The sequence below is a fragment of the Caretta caretta genome, chromosome 5, assembly GCF_965140235.1.
Source record: "Caretta caretta isolate rCarCar2 chromosome 5, rCarCar1.hap1, whole genome shotgun sequence".
Classification (NCBI taxonomy): Eukaryota; Metazoa; Chordata; order Testudines; family Cheloniidae; genus Caretta; species Caretta caretta.
This window is the reverse complement of record NC_134210.1, coordinates 38,122,753-38,139,180: the sequence shown is the minus strand read 5'-3', so window position 1 is coordinate 38,139,180 and position 16,428 is coordinate 38,122,753. Positions and strand designations below refer to the sequence as shown.

The 16,428-nt window shown below is 39.3% G+C and overlaps 1 protein-coding gene across 6 annotated transcripts in view; it reads left to right on the top strand.

The window, feature by feature from the left end:
• PDE4D (phosphodiesterase 4D) overlaps nt 1–16,428 on the top strand; it is a 749,511-nt gene that overhangs the window by 558,868 nt on the left and 174,215 nt on the right. For all 6 annotated transcript variants that reach the window (XM_048851539.2, XM_048851540.2, XM_048851542.2 and 3 more), the window contains exon 2: nt 8,223–8,414. In XM_048851539.2, the coding sequence (XP_048707496.1) occupies nt 8,223–8,414 (192 nt within the window). The remainder of the gene's footprint in view (nt 1–8,222; nt 8,415–16,428) is intronic.

Sequence of the window (16,428 nt, the reverse complement as noted above, 5' to 3'; positions counted from 1 at the left end):
GTCAATGGCTGTAATAACTAAGAACAAGATGGTGATAAATCCCTTATCTGGTTGTGACACACACAAAACCTCAGCACACACATTTTTTGCAGCCCACACAAGGTCTGATCACAATAGCAGTTCCCTGGTGCTGGAACTGTTCACCACTTCCTCCTCTGGTGAGCCAGCTGTTCAAAAATGAATGGAGAAAAGGAGACTCCCCTTCCTCCCCTGGCTCCATACCTTGGCCTACAGAGCAGGGCCTGTGCACCAGAAAATGCCACCGGTACACACTGCGCACTCTCTCCACCCTCAGGCACGCTGGGGAACTCCAGGAGACATTGTTGGCTACATTCTCAGCCCCATAGCACAAGGCAGTCAGAGGCTGCCCATAACCTCTCTGCTGAGGACAGACACTCGTAGTGTGGAGAAGTCCCCAGTAGGTGTAGAGTTAGGGCTAGTCTACACTAGAAAGGCTACAGCAGCACAGCTGCATAGCATCTGGTGAAGATTCTGTGTGCCGAGGGCATAATAAAACCACCTCCGCAAGAGGCGGCAGCTATGTCAGTGCGAAATGCTCTCCGGCCAACATATTGCTGTCCACACTGGCAGTTAGGTCTGTGTAATTTACATCACTCAGGAAGGGTTGCCAACCCTCCAGGATTGGCCTGGAGTCTCCAAGAATCAAATCGATCTCCTGGTGACTATTGAAAGCAACCCAGGAGATTTTAATAGGATATTTTAAGAAAATGACATTATGTCATGTTGGGGAAAAAAAAAAAAACCTCCCGGAATAGCTTCAGTCAGAGCTGGCAACTCTACACTCAGGGGAGTGGCTGATTCACTCCCCATAGCAACATAAGTTACACCGACATAACCTGTAGTGTAAACGAGCCCTCAAAGATGTTGGCTCATACATCTCCCTCCCCACAGCTGCAATGGAGGTGAGGTTGGAGGAAAGGAAGGAGGAGTGCCTGGACCATCATACATTTTACCAGGTGCACTTTACGGTAGTGCCTGGAGTCGAGTCAGGAATCAGGGAGCTTGTAAACAGCATTCTCACCCTCTGCTGAGTCTGGCAGAAGCTGGATGAAATAAAGAAACAGGCCCTGTGTTTTTGAATTCCAAATAGTTATTTTGAGCTGCTTATATAACTTTTTGCAGTCTCATACATTTTTGGTTGAAATGTGGCCGGTTTGTTCTAAGCCAGGGAGCTAATTATTGTGGAAAGCTTGAGTGAAAGTTGTTCCTCCATTTTCAAGAACCAAAATACAGATTTCCCATTACGTAAACATTTTTGAACAGCTCTAACCTGTCAGTGGTAACACCTTGAAATTTGGCAGGGGGATTGGTCTGTAGGACATGGCTGTGTGGTAGAAATGGGTTGTGGTTTATAAAACGTCTAAGAGTTTTAAAGTGTTCTTTGCATATTCACACTGCATTTTGTAATGCAATCCTAGGCCACAGTTCTGCCTGTTTGTTGCTTAGGAAAGTTTGTAGGCAAAGCTGTGTCTTTTTCTGTCATTACTGAAAGTGCTCAGGGACCAGGGCCATTTCCTTACAAATGAGAGAGGTGTGCATGGATGGCCACAAGAGCTCCTCCTGACTGGTTGCACATATTGCACAATAGAGTATTCTTATGCTGTCTAGCAAATAGCTGAATATGGTGGAATTCTTTTTTTTTTTTAAATTAGGAAATTCTATACAAAGCAAACAAAACTACATTGAAAGAACATTAAGGCTGTTAACTATATTACACAACAGTAAGGAAATGACAAAGCTAAGGTTGCTTCTTCCCTTTTGTGTGTATGTATTTTGATACAATGTTTTATTAGCTAAGCACATATTGTTTTTTTCCAAGGGCCCCTGCCTCATTCTCTATGCATATTGGAGAGAGAAGGAGAGAGGCTTGTATACTAAATTGGTCTGGTGTCCAGAAAAAACTTGTCCTCATTCAGCGCAGAAGCTGTATTGTGTTGTGAATGAGACAGTGTTTTTTCCATCAAAAGGGAAGAACTCAATGAGCTGGTACCCGGCAAGTCTAGGTCTGTTTCTGCCTCTGCCACAGATTCCTTATGTGACTTTGAACAAATTATTTAATCTTACTGAGTATCACCTGGTGTAATAATACTTCCCACCTTGATGGGGCATTGTGAGTATCAATACATTAATGTTTGGGAGGCACACAGTTACCCTGTGAATGTACACTGTACAAAGGTATATAGGTTGTATTTAGTCCATTTTGAGTGCAGTGTTTGGATGGTATGCAATGAATGAGACATGGGGGCATCTTTTGAATGGTGAAGAAATATTGAGCATGCTGTTATTCACTGAGCATTATGTACATGGAATGAAGAAGGGTTCTGTGAAAAGAAATTGTATGTGATCTCATCATTAGAAGATTTTTCAAAATCCCCGCATATGCATGGCAGAATTAATGTTGGTATTTCCTAGCTTTGGGGTGTTTCTCTTTGGAACCTTAAAGTTCTTTTAATATAGGTATGTTTGGTATATCGTGCTTTATGTGCTAGATTCTGCAGTCCAATATAGCCACTTTGCATTGTGTAAGTGGTGCAAAATGGCCTTAAACGGGACAAAGAAGGCCAGTAGAGAACAGGGGAACTTTCTGCCAGTGAGAAGATGGCAGAGGCTGCTCTTCCACCTCCTTTGCCAGTCTTTCCCCTCTCCCCCCAATTTATAAAGTGTGTGGGGGAGTATTCTGGGGATGTGGTGTGGGCAGAATAGGGAGGGTATGTGGATGAGCAGAGTTCCATACGTCCATTTCTTCATTTGAGTAAGATGCATCCGATGAACTGAGCTGTAGCTCACGAAAGCTCATGCTCAAATAAATTTGTTAGCCTCTAAGGTGCCACAAGTACTCCTTTTCTTTTTGTGGATACAGACTAACACGGCTGCTACTCTGAAACCGAGAAAGAATAGTGTTTACAACTGCTCCTGGCAACTTAAACTTACTTCAAGGCTGGAGGATGAGGATCAAGGAGCCACTACTGGCTCACTGCAGTTTCTACTTGGGTAGGATAGTAAATCTGCCCAATAATGAATTTTAAACTATAATATATTAGAAATATATATATAAAATGAAATGACAAATTATCTTGTGCATGAAAGTCCTAAATAAATTTGCTCATTATGGCTGTCTATCCACTTGGCAGTGATGTGGTCAGTCATACTAATTCATGCAAATAAGATATGTGCTTCACCCAGAGAATCAATATATTTTCTTTTCAGATTAACAAACTCTTTTGTTTACAGTCATGCACACATAGTAGTTTAGTGTTTTGTGCCTGAAAGTTTTTTTAGTATATCTTGTATTCCTCAGGAACTAGCAAGGTCTACAGAACATTTGTAAGTGCTCCAGTGTTACTGAAATTTTTTTAGTATGTCAGCATTTTTTAATTTCTCAAGCATCATTATCTCCCGCAATCTGTATCTGACTTATTTTCCATTAATGCACCATCAATCAACTTTTTTTCATAAAAAACCTACTTGAGAGAGTCATTTGGGGCTCTTCAGCACAAGCTCCAAGTGCCTGCCTGATTCATTTGAAGCTGATTCCTTTTTTGACTTTTGACACCCATCTAGTGGATACAGCACAGTATAACAATGTTAAACTCCAAACACTTCCAAAGTCACAAAACTCCTCAGCCTCATGCATACTAGTGGATGTCCAGAAATATAGATTATGGGTCCCCTCATGTCAGGAATGATTGCATGCAACTCTGCTGATTCTAGCCTACATGATTTTAAATTTAAAACTTTTAAAAACATAAACCTTTGCCTCAGTGGAGGGCAAAATCATTTGCTTCAAAGCACCAGAAATCCACACTGGGAGAAATAAGCTTTGTAAGTGAAAAAATCATATCTGATTCCCCCAAAAGGGTGATCGACCAACCAAAAAAAACCAAAACAAAAAAAACCCCAAAGACACCTGAACTATCCTATGAAATTAACTGATGAATTCCATGGTCAAGGAAACCTGTACAAAAGACCATACTTGTTAGACAACCACCTATTTGGGGACTGCCTGGCATTGCCCCCAGATTCTTAATTAGAGGACCACATCTGTTAAATAAGTTTCAGTTGGGTTTCACTGTTCTCCTCCAAGTTTTTGCTTGACTAAATTAAGAGCTCTCTTCGGGTCCAAATGAATAATGGTTACTGAACTACTTAATGAACAGAATTATGGAAGACTCCAGCTCCCATTCAGAGAGGTTTGAGGCAAACATTTGGTTTGCTTATTTCAGTTTGTGTGGGATTACATCCCGTGACACTTTGAATTTCTGGGTTTAAACAAACCTAAAACTCAAAGCAAAATGATCCAAGACCGCTGAACTTTGCAATGCTACCACCTGAAACAAGCCAGCCCACACTCATCTGAATCTTGATGCAGTTTCCTGAAAATAATTAAATGGAATTTGGGACCATGTTTTCAAAAAGTTCATATGACTCAACATTGTTTTTTGATTAACTCAAACCAATTTCATATGTTCTCTTGCTTTTCGGTGTTGCTAGTTTTACACAAACTTACAAGTGGCATGGGAGACAGTCTCATAACACAAGAAATAAAGTTTTTTTCCCCCTAACTACAATTAAAATAAAAGTCAGCCAGCCATCATCCACCAGGCCTAAAATTATATTAAAGGTGACCTGAAGAGCTTATTAAAATAATTTTGAAAGCCTTCAAATCCTTAACAGAAGATATGTCAGGAAATTCTGCTGGCCCTGTACTGTTTAGATGTTAGAGATATCTTCAATGTGCTTCAAGAGAAGTTGCTCCAAACTCTGTCTGCCAGAACTCAGGTGCTAACAGGAGTAAAGCCTTTCAATTAAGTTTTAACGTGTATCCTATAAATGACTTGGATTCTTAAACTGCTTTTATGATGCTGTTGAGTTTCTGTAAGCATTCTGGTTTACTATTAAGTGATGTTTTTGAACTGGGTCATATTCAGACATGATTAAACTAGTGGTACTCTATTTATTAATAATTATCCTTGCCCAAAGTTGTCAGGCCTGGCTGTGAAAGGCAGGTTCCCAAATCCATAGTTACCTAAATAAAAGTGCCCAGATTTGCAGATGTGTGAGCATGTGCATCTCTCATAGATTTCCACAAGAACTGTGGGTGCTTAGCGCTTCTGTAAACTTTAGGCAACTAAGCCTTAAAATTTTGGCCATTAATAAACAGTAATTTTATTATTTATTTAAATACCAGCATGCAGTGGTGCTGGAACAGTTTTTGTAGTGGGGGTGCAGACGGCGGAAACAGTGTATTTGGGTAGCTATCACTACTTAGAGCCAAGGGGTGCGACAGCACCAACCGTACCCCTAGTTGCAGCACCTGTGCCAGCGTACAGTATATACAGTGCTTTATTGTAAGAAAACAGCAGACTTCTGAAACTCATTTCCTTCCCCCACCAGAAGCTGCCATCCTAACGACTCAAACGGATATAGTATGAATTAAAAAAAAAAAGGAATACACATGAGCTGCAGGGGGAATTTTGTGTGCATACATGCAGGACATACGAGTTTTAAGGAGTGGGAGAGTGTTTGGTGAATATCGACTCGGATGCTCTTCCAAGGGTACAGAAAGCATGTAAAAAATGAAAGGAGACTAGAATGGGGCAAAGAAAATAGGGGAGGGACTTGAGGAAACTGTAGGGAGCAGGATCAGGTTGTATGAGGAAATTAGGACAGAGATATAAGCAGGAGCTGGAAGGGTAGAGTGTTTTAAATGTGAGAACGAAAAGCTTTAACTGAATCTGGAAGAACAGTGAATGAGTGCACTGATTTCAGAAGAGGGCCATTAAAATATTATAGGTAACCATGAGCCTTTAAATACTATGCTTTATTTCTCAAATTATAAAGCGCAGCTAATTTGAGATTTGGAAATTCTGTGGGGCCTGTAATAACAGGGTGTTGGTAGTCACAGGAAACGTACTCAGATATGAGCAAAAGGAATTGAAATGTAAAGACAAAGGTTCAAAAGACCATGCATCTCAGGATATTACTGATGATCTAATCAGTGAACAGTTCTGAAAACATCTGTTGGGCTCACTCTGCGGAGTCCTTGTTGAATACCATTGTGTTGAATAATTTTTCAGAGAATATTTGTTTTCCTTTTCTGTATTCAAACCATTTGTGAGAGATGGTATCTGAGGTGATGACAGATTCAAGAGAAATGCAGCAGAATGCCTGAAATTCAAGGAAGAATAACAAACTGATTGAGGAGAGGATAAAAGTAAAATACATAAACTCTTGGGTTTTGTTTATACTCTCTTATGCAATGCAGACCTCTCTCCAGAGGGTGGATTGCTGAGAATTGAGACGTAATGTGAGGGCTGTTTCTCCTCCTCTGAATGCTGTTTTCTAAAATATTTTTTTAAATGAGCTTGTTTCTTTACTAAGCAGTGTCATCTCTATTTTGGATGTTACCATCTCCCCTCCCTGCCCAAAATATTCTGATGGGTCATCAGTTCCTCCACTCGCTCTCCCGTCTCAATTGCTTTGTTTCTTTTTTTCATTGGCTACTTGGAAGAGTATCTAGTAGTATAAGATGAATCATGTTTATTACAGTAGTGCATAAGGACCAACCAAGAATAGGGCCCCATTGTGCTAGGCACTGTGCAAATGCAAAGTAGCAGACAGTCCCTGCCATGATTGATGGACAAATCAGACCTGACACAGTCCATTCAGAGTGAATATTTAATATTTGTTCCATCCTCTTTTAACCGCTTCACTGCAGCAGATGTTAGCAGCATTCTTTAAGAATCAACCTTTAACTTCCAACACTTGCACTTCAGCAGAGCCACACCAGATATATAGTGCAGCACCCAAGGTACCCAACATATATTTTCTGTTATGGAGCACTGAAAATAGAACTGTTTATTTCTGTAGAGGCACAAATCGCCAGGGTAGCAGATAGCACCCACTTACAACTGTGCCTGTCCAGAAGACTGTACCCCATCCTATCAGATGCATCCCTGACCTTGTGGTTCACACATTCATCACCTTCAGACTTGAAGACTGTAACTCATTGTTTGTAGAAACTGAGCTATATGCTCCAAAAATCTCTCCATCTGGTATAAAATGCTGCGGGTGGGCTGCTAAGCAACACAGGTTGCCATGAGCTCATCACCCTAACGCTGTGCACTCTGCACCAGCTCCCCATTGGTTACAGAGTCCAGTTCAAGACTTTTTTGTTCTGAGTTTTCAAAGCCCTTTGTGGAATTGATTCTAGCTACCTAAAAAAAACCCACCTTTCTCTTTCTTTGTGACCACGGCCTCCCAGGCCGGCTATGCTCCTTGGGAACAATGAAATCGTTGACCAGTAGACAGAGCTTTGGCAGGAACTGGATCTAGACAGTGGAAGTGGAACTCACTGCCACAAGAAATAAGAATGGCCACAAATCTTACTCTGAATAGTCATAAATGCAAAACTAATTTATTTGACCTAGCTTTACAATAAGAACAATCCCTAATATACCCACACCCCTTAATTCTATTCAAGCATTATATTCCTAACTGCTGGGAATAAAAATAGGACAGTTGTTGTTTTAATATTTGAGCAGTTGTCAGGTATTATGATGCCCATGTAAGAAGCTAGATTGGAATCATATCCCTTGGAGTGGGAGACGGGGAGGCAGGTCACAAGACCAGGGGGACAAGGGCATGGAGGAGAAACCAGTGAAGGTGAAGAAAGCTTCTGGATCCACTCTGACTCCCTAATGTGCTAATGTGCTCTTGTGTGCAAAGGGATAAGCAGTTTCTTGAAAACCACCTTCCCTCCCTGTTCCTGCTGTGTTCCCTAATACAGCTGACCATAGGAGCAGCTCCAGCTCATTGGCCCAAGCTTGTGTTTCTTCTCTTACACACTTTTCAGCTGAGAAAACACATGCACTAAGTCCATAGTGCCACCAGTGGACACCCCACATCCCAAGAAGCGTGTAAACTTCAATAACTTTAATAGTGATTTATCTTGCCCCCCTCCCCTGTCATTCTTTCTTTGGTTATCAGCAATTCCACAGTATATCTCCAGACACACCTTTGTTATTGATTGAACAGTGGAGTTGATCAGCAGTAGATTTTCCCACTATTAACAGAAGGTTTTAGTTAGTGAAAAATGTGTTAGAGGCATCTGCTCTTATAGCTGCATTTATTATTTTCAAAACTCTCAGCATAACTGTAGCATAAATCTTTGTTTTACCCCCTCCCCCTCTTTCTTACAGTTTTGATGTAGACAATGGCACATCTTCGGGACGGAGTCCCTTGGATCCCATGACGAGCCCTGGGTCAGGGCTAATTCTCCAGGCTAACTTCGTCCATAGTCAACGCAGGGAGTCCTTCCTCTACCGGTCAGACAGTGACTATGACCTCTCTCCAAAGTCCATGTCCAGGAACTCTTCCATTGCCAGTGACATGTAAGTGTTTTAAAAAGAAAAAATGTAGACCTCCCACATTTTAGCTATCATTTCACCCTATGTTAACAACAAACCCAGGCAAAATGGTCCATTACATTTTTGGTACCATAAATCAGCTCCTTCAGAAATCAAAGACAACAATCACAAATGCTGCTGAATTCACTACTAAGAGTTTTTACAATCAACCTTACACATACATGCTATTTTTATGCACTTAATTTGTCAATCCGATTTCAAAATAGCCAATAAATATGTCAATCAGCCCATGAAATTCACTCAATTTCTGAATATGTTACTTTAGTGATTTTTGTAAGGAATGTATTTATCTTATTTTAATTGGTGAGGCTGTTAATTTTTTTTTTTTTTTTTTTGGCAAGGGGTGCAACAGTTATCCCATCGAGCCTGTTATAAACCCTGTGTACCATGGTTGCCTGTGGTTGTGGACAAAAGAAGTGAGGAACTGGAGAATGTGTTTACTTTTCCAGCATTTCCACAGGAACAATTTCTCACAAGGTTAACAATGTAGCAGCTAAATTATGATAAGCTACCCTTTTCTGAAAATGTTTATACTTTGTTCCTAAAAGTACACTGCTTTGGTAGTACAGCATAGTGGTGAGATGGATGAACAGTTTGTAAGGAGGTATCCTCACCCTTTTAAAAATGATAAATCTGTTACGTTGCAATCCAGTCTATTCCCAAGGCTCAAAATAAATAAATAAATTTTAAAATTGCCCTTTTGACGTATTTTTGAGGCTCTGACAGGAATGATTTAGCAGATTCCAGAGATGGAATGACTCCATCAGAGGCAGAAAAAGACTCTAACTTCCCTTCACTTTGGTGTCAAAATTTTAACAAGGGTCTCTTGAGGGGCTCCTCAAGCTTCTCACTGCTTTTTACTATTTTTGTGTTTTATGTACTTTCTGCCAGACGGGCTAATCCTGCAAACACATACCAAAACAAATGTTACTCATATGATAGTCCTAAGTCAAATGCAAATCTATTTTATTTTATAAGGCACTAAAAAAACATGTAATTCTCTAACCTCTACTAACTGCTAGAAATGAATAATAGCCAAATGATTTTTTAATTTTTAAATCTGCTCCAACTTCCATTGCTGAGTATGTGTTATGGATTGAATTGTAAACCGCTAAAGTAGATAGACATGCTTGCAAAGGTCCCCTACTGAACAAGGAAATCAGGAGAATAGAAACATCGGATCTTGATGTAAGTGCTAAGATTTATTTTATAAAAATGGAATAAAAATTAATTGAACATCATACTTTTTTAACAAGTCACCCTTCGGGATGTGTGAATTCTCATTCATTACTGTGAAATGTATTTTCCTCTAGAATTCCAATCCTTGGGAATTTGGGACTGCTATTTTCAGCTTATGTATCTTTTTTGTAGATGTTAATTTGTCTACCCAATGACAGCTCTTTTCCCATTTGAGTGCCATTGTAGGTGACATTCATCTGTGTGCCAAGAGGCAGCACAAGGCTTATGCACCATGTAAGCCCTGTTGATTTAACACTTCCTAGGCCTAGTGTCGCCCCTTTTCTCCCTTTCACCCTGTATGAACAATATGGGTGAGACCAAAGATCAGTGAGACAAAAATGGTCTTGTCTTGCCTGAAAAGAATGTAAAAACACATTGTAATCACAGACAGACAGTCTGATCCAGACCTTACTTCCATGAGGCCAAACTTTTTGTGTCACCTCTTGTGACAATCCTACTTGAAAAGACTTTCCCAGTCTAAGGTACAATACGGATCCCCAACCTGCTTCTAGGTGAGTTATTTCAGTTAACAATTTCAATTACTGCTCCTCCCATAAACCCATAATTCATTTTGGCATTTCCTTGAATTCCTAGTGAGATTTCAACACAGAGCAAAAATTTGGAATAATGATTTAACTATTGCAACACTGAAGACATTCTTCTCTTTTGATATTTATAATCAGTGTTCCTTTGAAACAACATTAAACATGTAAGAACAGTTGGCTAATCAGAGCTCACAAATGGGTAAACGTTCCAGTGCTCCCCATCAGACTAGAGATTCTGCCGTTGTGCAATGGAGCAGCTCTTATATGACACTGCTCACTATGCAGGATGGAGGGGAACATGAAATACAAAGAGCAGACCTTCTTACCTCTGGATAGTCAAATACCCCTCCTTGACCAAGCATTTTCTTCTGACTGCCATCACTGGAATGTCCTGACATCGTAAGTGTCTTCATCTGCTGTTCGTTCAGACACTGAGGTGACAAAGGCTGGAAGCAGTCTGCACTCCTCCCAGAAACAGACATCTTCACACCTTCCGGTTAGGAGGCAACACATTTCTCGCACATGTCCTTCTAGTGATCTCAGTATCCAAATAAGAGATTGAGCCATCTATCTGATTGGTCAGCATTCTTGAAAAGCTGCTACTCAAAGCAGAAAGCAAAGGTCATATCACAATAAAGTATACAACCAACATAATTTCTACAGACTCCTAAAGTACACCTTGTTACAGGCAAAATTCTTTAAAATTAATTTTAATTGTGCAAAAAATTGAAGAGTACATAAATGAAAAGAAGGGGTGAGCAGTACTGAAAAGTTATACCTAGTCATTTTATACTAATGCTATGTGGAAAATTTAATGAAATACATTGTTGGGATACAATAAGATTTATATGGCTCATCTGAGCACACATTATCATATATCTGAGTTGCATATTTATCATTAAACCTTAATAAACATGTTTCTGTTAAGTTTAATTAAATCACAACAGTAAATTTAAGACGGAAATGAAAAAAGAAAAAGAAACAAAAGCAAGGAAAGAGAAAGAAAGACAGATAGTAAAGAAAAAAACCCAAATATTTAAAGATCATTTACATTTATTAGTTATCCATTCATGATATCTTTGTTATGATCCCTCAGTATTACCTGTTCACCTCAGGACAACAAATATAGGAGCCACTTCACAGACAAAAATAAAAACAAGAAAAATAATGAGGAAAAAATGGATTGAGTTCCTGCTTAATTTTAACTGATGAATATTCTTCAGGGCAGTATGCATACATAAAGTTTACATTAACACAGGGATAAAATGCTGACCATACAGCAAAAAGAAAAGTCCTGATGTTTATCATTCAGAGTTACAGCGAGAGCAATGTGTAGCCCAGCAGCTAATATTAACACAACATGATATTTAACAAACAAGATCACAAGTCTTATTTTCAGGTCCGTGGTGCCTGTGAATGTAATGACTGCATAGCTTTTTGATGATTTAGTCAAAGGAGGGGAGGTCTAAGAAGACCTGGCACAGGATTCCAGAAGTGCTTTAAAACAAGTAAATATGAGTCAAGAAATAATAGTAATAGCAGGAGTATAATGCTATTTCCAAGCCTTTTTTAAATCCTCTTTGTTTTGCAAAATGATGCCAATTATTATATGTTTATAATTATTATTATAATATATATATATATATTATATTATTATATGCATATATTATATGTATATATATTATTATATGTTTTCTTGCAAGGAGTCATAAACCCAGTTGGTCTCTTGATTTTAAATCAGGATCACTAGCACGTCTCTTCTTAGTCAATAGTTGTGAAATGTTGCTGAATTAATGGGAGCTTCCATACTGTGCTCTGATTCTTACCATTTTCTGAGCCCTCAAACAAATTACAGATGAAAACTTTCATGGCAAAGCTTACTTGCTTTGAGGCTTTTTGTACACTGAATATCCAATCAAAGAACATAGCAAATTCCGCATAGAATTCCAAATTGCAATTTGCTTTTTGGTGACATTCAGTATGTTGACTTTTGATCTGTGAAGCTTAGATATGTCTGAGACCATTTTCATCCTATGGACCCTCCTAACAGTTGAGAACAAACTTGGGTATTTTCCTCAGTTTCCTTAGATTTTAATGGTTGGGGTAGGGTGACCAGACAGCAAGTGTGAAAAATCAGGACGGGGTGGAGGTAATAGGAGCCTATATAAGAAAAAGACCCCAAAATCTGGACTGTCCCCATAAAATCGGGACATCTGATCACCCTAGTCTGGGGCCAAGGCAGGGCTACATTCAGAAGGATTCTGGCAAAATCAGTTGGTTTATGAGTCTTCAAGATGCACAGCTCTAGCTCAAGGAATTTGGAGACCCTGACGAGCCTGTCAGCTCCTTTCAGCAAAGGGCATTTTTTTCTCTCTTCCCTAAAAGAAAAAGATAAAGGGGAAAGAAGTGGATTAGAGGAGGAAAAAAATGCAAACTTCTAACACTAGCATCATAAAAGTCAAGAAATCAAGTACGCAAAGTTTGGAAATTCCCAAAGTTAAGGTAACAGTTGTTGCCATATTATTTACTTTGCCATTTTGCAATTTATTTCTATTCCTGACTTTTGGTTAAATAGAAACATTAATGTTTCTTTCTGTATTGTTAATGCATATCACAAAATATATAGGATATGCAATTTAACTGGATTAATATTATAGAAGAAAATCCCTGAAACTCTCTGACTCTTGAGTGCTTGATTTCTCAACCTCAACAGTGCATTAACTCTAGCTGTATGTAATTCACAAAATGTACATATGTACTTGGAGGGAAATAATATATTGGCTTTAAATAATTTAGAGATGTCTGATTTCCATTACACATCAGCATAAATTGGGCTTTTTAAGATATCACTTTGGATTTCCAGGATCGCAAGCAAAAGAAAAAGCAGTAAAGAAATATTAAAGTGAAGCACAAATGTGTAGTGTTATGAATAAATATAGCCAATAGATGGCAGTATTGATGTATAAATTCATGATCTTATTAATTAATTAATTACGTAATTTGGATTATTGCACTGGCTAGGAACCCCAATCATGGACCAGGACCCCATTGTACTAGACCCTGTAAAAACACAGAACAAAATGATGTTCCTTCCCCCAAAGAGCTTACAAGACATACAGATAAGAGACAACATATCAGACAGCAGATGGATACAGACAGATAGATGGGGGAGTACAAGGAAATAATGAGATATCATTGGTCAGCATGATGGGCAATGATTTCAGCACACCAGCACCCTCACTACTGTCAATTTTTTTATAGGCATCGCAGCAACTGAGATTTTAAGGAGGGATTTGAAGGAGAATGAGGAGGTAACTTTGTGGATGTTTACAGGGACCACCTCTGAAGTCTAGGGGCAGCCTGGGAGAAAGAACAAAAGATGCATGCTTGAAAATTTAGCAAGTGGGTGAAGGAGGCTGGCATTACTGGCCAGTCGGAAGTGGGAGTCAGCATTTTGATACTGAATGAGAGAAGAGAGGCAAAGCAGTAAAGTATCACAATGTGGAGGAAAGATAGGAAGAATAGGAATCGACTTATCTGGCTGCATCAGGAGCTCTTGAAAATCAAAAGGAAAGCCATACCAGAAGTGGAAACAAAGGCACATTGCTAAGAAAGCGTGTAGAAAAACAGCACATGTAGGACAAAATCAGACAGGTAAAGGGGCAAAATGAGTTACAACAAGCAAGGGCATAAAAAGAAATAGGAAGTGGTTCTATAAATGTTTCTAATGTAAGACAATAATGGAATAATGTGTAGTTTCATTACTTAATGGGGAAGGAGAGCAAATAATGGATGACACAGAGAAAGCTGAAGTGTAATGCCTTTTTTAATTCTCTCTTCACTAAAAAAGTTAGTTGTGACCAGGTGCTTAACCCAATTAATATTAACAAGGAAGAAGGATCTCAGACCAGAACAGAAAAATAACAGGTTAAAGAATACGTAGATAAGTTAGATATATTCAAGTCAGAAGGGCCTGATGAAATATCACCCTGGAGTACGTAAGGAACTAGGGAAAGCAATCTCTGAATCATGAGAACTCATGGAGGATTGATAAAGTACCAAATTACTGGAAAAGGGAAACATAGTACCTATCTTGAAAAGGAGTAAAAGAAAGAGCTGGGGAATTATAGACCAGTAAGCCTAACTTCAATACTGAACAAAGATACTGGAACAAATTATTAAACAACCAATTTGTTTAAACCTGGACACCATCTGGACAAGGTCCTCTGGTACCCCAGAGAATCATTATAGAGGCACCAGCAATCTCCTAGGAATTTAAGTGATTTCTCCAAAGAGAGAAAACCCCAACTGTGGTCAATATTTCCCTCCAGCTTCTTTTCCACTAACTGTCTAATGATGAAGATACCATCTATCATCCCCTTTTCCTTTCTAAAACCAAACTACTCCTTTCCTAAAATGGGCTCCAGTACTTGCTACTCTCTAGCAGTTTCATGCATTGGGGCAGTAGCTTATTATTTCCTCGGTACTGCAACCAAATCTGTATGTCACCTCCTCATTTGTAAATTAATACCAGTATGGACTTTCTCCATTCTCTTAGGATTTTCTTCTCTTTTCAAACTATGTGCAGGATATGTGTGAGACAGTGTGCACCAACTTCTCTAAAATCTTGGATCATTTCTGCCATGACTTCATCCGGATCTGCTTCTTTTCTGGATGCCATCTTCAGCAGGGCAGCTTTGACATCTGCCTCTCACAGGTCCTCAACACATGTAATTATTGGTTCACATGATAGTATTGTAGCATATAAAGGGTTCTCCTTATTAAGTAGACTCTTATAGTATTCTCAGCATTGGTTACATACCATGTCTCCTGTCACAAGCAGTCTGCCTCCTGCATCATTTATGAATAATGTGTTCACACCATCATTCTTTTGTTTCTTGTCCACACAATTGCATGTATTTTCCTCTGATCAAGTTGTGGGCAGTTGTTTAACTCATTATGCAGTTTCTCTAAAGGTAGGCTTCTCGTCTTTCTGATTGCTTGATTTGCTGCTCACTTGGAGGCTATATAGATGGCAGTTGCTTTTTCCAAAGAGTTTTTTCCATCACCTTTTCTGGCTTCTCTCTTATTTCTTACTACTTACTGCACCTTCTCATGACCTGAATAACTGTTAGCTAAATAGTAAATGTAATATATTAGATATCGTCCTAAAACATCAAACTGTCTTACTGGCATCTTCTCGTCAAAGAATCCACTTGGAAGTATCCTCACTCATTTTTAGCTTGGCAATCTGCTGATTGACCTGTTTGCATTTGGAAGCAGCAATAAAGCACCGATAGCCTCCTCTCATGTGAGGACTTAGGATGTGAGGTGACAGCTCTACTTTCTTGTAGAGCTCGCCAAGGTGTGTTTGGTATGCCTTTCCACTGCTCCCCAGAATCATTCAAAAGCTAGGAAAGAGAAAGCAGTAGTGATACTATTTATGCCTTCTGACTGAAGGTGCTGTGATTCACAGTACTCATTAACATAGTGGTGGACTTCCCAATGTCGTTGATTCATAGAGGATATCTGCTAGTGCAAAGACAAATTCTCCATCCAGGACCAATTCTCCATCCCGATTCAAAAATGGCTAGTCAGATGATGTGATTAATTCTTTCATGGATCCTAAAAAGAAGTCAACAAACAGAACATATTCTACCAGCTGCTGCAAGGTCCATGTTTTAACTTCCATATTAAAGGGAGTGCAACATAGCACTGAGTGCAGTCAGGCCTTCATATAGCTGTAGAAGAGCGTCTGTGCTGCAGAGTCTCATGTTCTCCATGTGTTTGGGAAAAGAGAATTTTCCACAAATCCTGACAGTAAGTGCTTTCTTAGAAAGACTATCTTTATTCCACCCCGACAAGGTCCTCATTCTGGTCCTTACAAGGATCATCCAGTTGAACTCCTGTTGGAACCGTCACTTAACTTTTTTCTATTAAAGTGGTTTTCTCATTAGCTGTTTATCTCCACCACTTGAATTTTTGGAGTTGAGTGCTTTGTCTGGTGAGACCCAGTGTTGTGTCTTTGGCTCAGAGAGAAAATCCTTACAACCTTGGAAATAAAAGGGTCTTTCTCTCATCGGACAGAGATGGAAAATGATATCCAAATATTTGGGTTTACTTTTTCAGGATTAATTATCCCCATGTTCCACAGTAGGAGAAAACACTGTGGTTCCCCCCACTCACCTCCCAAA